Source organism: Leptosomus discolor, chromosome 10, assembly GCF_034619465.1.
Source record: "Leptosomus discolor isolate bLepDis1 chromosome 10, bLepDis1.hap2, whole genome shotgun sequence".
Lineage (NCBI taxonomy): Eukaryota > Metazoa > Chordata > Aves > Leptosomiformes > Leptosomidae > Leptosomus > Leptosomus discolor.
The window spans coordinates 14,157,790-14,163,593 of record NC_141400.1 but is presented as its reverse complement, the minus strand read 5'-3'; the positions used below and the strand labels follow the sequence as shown (position 1 = coordinate 14,163,593).

The 5,804-nt window shown below is 44.4% G+C and overlaps 1 protein-coding gene across 4 annotated transcripts in view; it reads left to right on the top strand.

Annotated features, from left to right (window-relative positions):
* Positions 1–5,569, top strand: part of GRIA1 (glutamate ionotropic receptor AMPA type subunit 1) — a 125,938-nt gene extending 120,369 nt beyond the window's left edge. For all 4 annotated transcript variants that reach the window (XM_086471178.1, XM_086471177.1, XM_086471175.1 and 1 more), the window contains 2 exons: positions 2,888–3,022; positions 5,381–5,569. In XM_086471178.1, coding sequence (XP_086327304.1) covers positions 2,888–3,022; positions 5,381–5,569 — 324 coding nt within the window. The remainder of the gene's footprint in view (positions 1–2,887; positions 3,023–5,380) is intronic.
* The last annotated feature ends 235 nt before the right edge of the window (positions 5,570–5,804 follow it).

Genomic DNA, 5,804 nt, shown 5'->3' with positions numbered 1-5,804 from the left:
AAAAGATGGGTTTTTCTTTCTCTTTTCACCTGCCAATCTTCCCCCCACGTCAGCGCTCTGCCGCTGCGGGAGACGAGCGGTGACATTTACACTCCCACTAACAAGCTGGTTCGGTGATGGGCAGCTCTGCAGGAGAGCATCTGGTGTCACAGAGCCCGAGCAGAGAGGAGGGGAGGGTCCTCTCAAGCAGTTGGTGTAATTTGGGACTCTCTATTATTACGAGTATTATTAGGGCAGGAGCCTGCACAGAAACAGCAGGCAAAGCTTTGGTGGGGCATGCAGTGTTCCCTGCCCTCTGTGTGGGTCTGGTCATGCAGCTGATGGGAGCAACGAGATGCCACTCCCGCCTGGAGAACGTATCTGCATGTCCTGCTGGGAGAGAGAAGGAAACAAAAAGGAAAAGAAAAAGGAGAGGATGAGCAAAAAGTCAAGCAACACCACAGAAGCAATTTCACTTCTCAGCCTGGCTCATGACAGCACACTGTGTCATCAGCTGTGCACCTGCAGTCTGGTGTTCCTCAGTGCCCCCCCTGAAGCTGCCTGTGTCTTCGGATCCTTGGAGAAACCTTGTTATGGCAGCAGAGGTGAAACTTGGGCTGCTCTCTCCTTCCCAGCAGGCTTGCCCCCCACTGTGCCTCACTGTGCTTTCCTTTGCCTTCTGGATAAGAAAACTTTCAGTTCACCAAAATTGTCTTAATAATAATAGTAATAGTAGTAATAACTAATAATAGTAACAACAACAACAACAATAATAATAATAATGCTACTGCAAAGTAAATGCAAGAAAAATACAACTGCCTGAAATTAATTGTATGAAATACTGGTGCAGGAAACCGCTTTGGGTAATCTCCTCTCTCTTACTGGTCAGTTTGCTAGTGGCATCAAGAGGAAAGCAGAAATTAAGAACCAGCAGCCTTTCCTGGCTGCCAGACTGCTCTGCCATTGCAGCCAGCTGAGAAGGTGCCCTGTTGGACCATGACCTCCAAACTGGGAGTGGAAATACAAGAATATTGTGGCCAGTAAAACTTAAAATTTTTGTATTCCAATGCATGGCAGAGCCAAGGAAGCCAGATTTCCTAAGGATCTGTGGCTGCAATCAAAGACTCATGTGGCATCTCTGATGCCTAGTATGGATTGCACTGGTACATTTATTTGAGTAAGACATTTTTTAAGGTTTTCTCTTCTCTACAGTGTCATTCTTTTTCACAAAGCTTGGAGATTCCTGGTATCTTGGAGATCTCCACCCTTCTGTCAAATCAAGGTGAAAGTACAGGCTGCAAATTACTAGTAAGACACGGACAAATAAGCTACTCCACCTCCTTCCCTGTCCCCATCCTTCCCTCTGAGTACAGAGCATGTGCTAATCAGCCTCTTTTCATTAAGGAGACAGGCTAAAAGATTAGGATGTCAAGGAGGGCAGCCCACCTCTAGTGTCTTTCTCGCTCCCTGAAGCTGGTGTAGCCCCTTTATACTGAATTTGAAGAAGCAAAGTACCTGATGTGTTGTAACCTAGTTTTCTCAGAGTAATTGCTCCGCTTTTCTAAATCTTCACTAAAAAAACTCCCTACGTTTTTCAGCTCGTGCTTGACAGTATACCTAGTAATCTGCAGAGAAGAGATGACTGAACAAATACACAGTCAAGCCTAGGGGAAAAAATGCATGAAGGCAGATTATAAAAGACCAGATAAATAATCCTTCACATATGGAAACTGCAGAAATTAAGAGGATATTTGCAGAAATCTCTCATTACAGAGAGCACAGAGGAGGCATTGGCAAGATTACAAACTGACCAGTGTATGAAGGTTATAAAAAGAAGAAACCAAACCTGTCCACCAGCGGAGACCATCACGCCTGCAGCAATGCAACGCGCACAGGATCGAGCCAATATTGCAGAGCAGCGGCAAGCACAGGGCAGCAGACCACTGTCTGGTTGCACTATAGAGAAAGTGCGTCCTAGAAACACAAGCCTCGTATACAGAGCTGAGCCAAGCTTTTGAGTCCTGCTGCTGCCCACATTATCCTAACACCCCAATTCCACCTGGTCAGCATGGAGGAGAAGGTTTTGAGAGCGGCACTGAGTGACATTGGGATTAGATGTGGGGACTTTGTTTCCCCAGCAGTGAAATGAGCCTTTCTGAGACTTGCTTCTTCCCCAGAGAGCAGTGACAATTCATTAGGCAATTGTAAAATCAGAATGTAGCTGCTCACTGTGAGTTGTGGTCCATTAATAGCCCTATTTATTGCCAACCAAATAATTAGCTTAGACATGCTTCAACAGGTCTTGATTGCATGTGAAATAACTGCCTTATTACACAGAAATCAAATGGGTTTCTGAGGACAGCTCAGGTGTCACCTCAACCTCAGTATTGAAGAGGAAAAGAAAAAAAAAAAAAAAAGAAAAAACTCGGCCATTTCGATGTGTTGCTCAGCAACAGAATTTGCGGGGGAAACAATCTAGGAATGAAGGAATGAGCATTTCCAAGAGAACAGGTTATTTCAGGCGAGACATCAGGGACAAGCAAATGTCACAGAGGCGGAGAACCTTTTTTTTTTTTTCTCTTTTAATCAATAATTTAAACTAGGCATTTTGGGTAAAATAAGCATTTAAGTTAGCTGATTGAAAAACGGAGATCCCAAACCTTTACAAAGAGTCACATTGCTGAAAAAATGTTTATTTGTTTCTGTGAGGGAAACATTAGATTTACTAGACACTGAATTAAAAATTGAAAATGCTCTTAGAAATATCACCTGTTCATTTAAAGAGGAAGATGATGTAATGCCAACATTGCTATACTGTGCAGCATCCCTCCCAGAGCAATCTCATATTAATTTTGTTGTTCTCCTTCCCACATGCCCTCCCCTCCCTCCCTTCTCCTTTCTCTTCTAGGACAAGACGAGCGCGCTGAGTCTCAGCAATGTGGCGGGGGTTTTCTATATCCTCATCGGTGGGCTCGGACTAGCCATGCTGGTTGCCTTAATCGAGTTTTGTTACAAGTCCAGAAGTGAATCAAAGCGGATGAAGGTGGCAACCCATTCTCCGGCCTTTCACATCTTCTCTCTGTTCCTACCCCGGCTCCAAAGCTGCCTTCAGAGACGGATGCAGCCCAGACTATGGGTGGAAAGCCAAGACATAGGGACAATGACACTCAACTTGCTAGAAAGGAATAGGAGCATCAGAGGAAGCTGAAAGAGGGCCAAGTGGGCTGTAGAGGGGAGCTGATGCAAGATCAGACATGTGGCATATTGCTAGTTCGAAATCCAGATATACAGCAAAATCATAGCACAAATGGTAACAGGAACACATTGCCATTCCTTAAAATTAACAAAAGCAGACTATGGCAATGAGTGTGCAGCATGGGTGAAGTGTGCTGGGGTTGGTGTGATACAGCCATTACTGCAATATGAAAAAAATCCTCAAACCCAGGCAGTTAACAGCAACATAAAACTGGGGTAGTGCAGTAATGAATCAGATCCTGTTGTTCTCTTTGCTGGCACCCTGTTGGCACCATTCCTGCCTGGCAGGTTGGCAATAGTGATATATGCTCAGTGTGTTGTTGCCCTGGAAGGGATGATGTGGGTCTCCAAATTCAGAATTATGGGTCTTCTTAGAGAGAAATTGGCCTCTAATATCTCCTGCAATGTTTGGGTTTTTTTCCTCCACGCTGTCATGGTCTTGCAGAAGCGCATTTCCTACTACCCAGGAGATTTGTTTGAGCCCTAAATTCTAGTGTGCCTAAATGTCAGTGTCATGTCAAGAGTGAATTAGATTTGAGAGACTTGGGGATACACATTTAATGCAGCATCTGTGGAACAAGTACATTTTGACTCAGACGACTAGCAGAGGCGATCCCTTATACAGACACCATTGTGTACAAGGTGCAGCGGGATCTGGGCTGTACGAGTAGCACATCCCTTTTCTTCCTCATCTTGACCTCTTCCATGAGCATGGAAGTCAGTATGAATATATGAAGTATGCAGTGAGTTTCATAGAATTTAGGAGATTTTCACTTCCCTAAGCACTGAAACTTACCCAGAATCAAAAGGAATATAAGCAATAATTTCGTTGGGTTTTATGTCACCATTTCACAAGATGCTTAATGTTTTGTCAGCAATAATAACATTTCTAATTCACTGAAAATTTGCAATAGCTCTTTTCCCATTGAGGTTCAGAAAATTCTACAGGCAATGAGAGGTACATTGAGCACAGGGGTAAGATAATGTGAACAATTAATGTCCCTGAATATACAAAAATTAAATTATAATGGCTATCTACACTGTAAAGCTAGGTATGTCACAAATACACTGTGAAAGAGTGTCAGAATGCAATAGCCCCATAATTTTAGTCTTAAGGAGATTCTGCCCTGCTGTTGGCTTCCCCGTGTTCCTTGAAATGACCTCCTAATGCACGTTCGTGTTAGCTTGCAGTCCTTTCACCATATTAAAACCAGCCACTATGGGAAGGAATCGTTGCTCCCAAGGTTAACAACTGGTCTAAGCTTGTCTCTTTGGCTGGCTCCTGCTGTCAGTGGCTGCCCCACAAAGCCATTTAGCAAAGCCCAGGCAAGTGCCTAGAAAGATGGGTCAGATCCCTCTCTAAACACAGCCTCTGCTCAGCAAGTCCTTACAGACCCCCTGGGTGAGCTGCAGGTCCTGCCAGCACAGGAGGCTGCTCCATGCCTGGCAAGGCACTAAGTTGACTGTTTCTGAATAGCTGTTCCAGATGTACCTGTTCTGGATAGTTACTCACCTGGATATTGCAGTCCAGAAAGGATGATGGTGTCCTTAGCGATAGCTTAAATGCAAAGAAACCAAATGGACTTCGTCTTTTAGTTTAATTGTTCTAAACAGGTGGTTTCCTTAGATCTCTGAAAGCAAACATTTTGGATGGTATCTGGAACAGGAAGAAGAGATTTGGTTTCCTGAATTAGGTTTGCATTTCCTGGTTACCTCAGTCGTCGGTGTAGACAAAAACATAGGCACATGCTCAACTTCTCACATGAGGAAAGTTAAACATATGCTTGCAGTGAGTCAGAGTCCACCATATATAACTGTACTGGAGTAGCAGTAGCATATCTATGGGGGAAGTGTGTATAATACCTCTGCTCAGATCCAGGATGACTGTTCTTATGTTGTAGAGTTTGAATAGTTTTTGCATATGGCACGTATGCTTTATACCCCAAAATACTGCTGAAATGTTTAATTTTGAATGCAGAAGAGGTGCGAATTAACAGAGCAGATGCAGTAGGGTTACGCAGAAAGTGAGCGTCTGAATGGAGACAGGGAGGGAGAGAACAGTGACAGAAAGACAACACTGGTTTATATTGTAATTTCTCCAACATTGCTAAGGACAGGGGGAGACCCCCCCGTCCTTCCTAAAAAGGGTTTTTGTTTAATCCCACAGCAATCAATCAACGAAGCCATACGGACATCAACCCTTCCCAGGCCGGCTGCAGCAGGAGGCAGTGGAGAAAATGGACGTGTGGTCAGCCACGATTTCCCCAAATCCATGCAGACGATCCCGTGCATGAGCCACAGCACTGGCATGTCCCTGGGAGCTACGGGATTATAATTGGCCTTTTGACCCATTGCCTGGGTGAGAGCAGGGGCAGCCCAACTCCACCCTCTCCAGAGCCAAAAACAAACCCAACACCAACAAGACAAATGACGATGACAGAAGGGACAATTGGATGGATCTTCTCAAGGAAATCAAATCTATTGCCCTTTTTATTTGCAAACAGATCCACCGGCAGGAGAACAGAAACAGGTCTGTACTGCAATAAGGAGAGCGTAATGGGATTTAACAG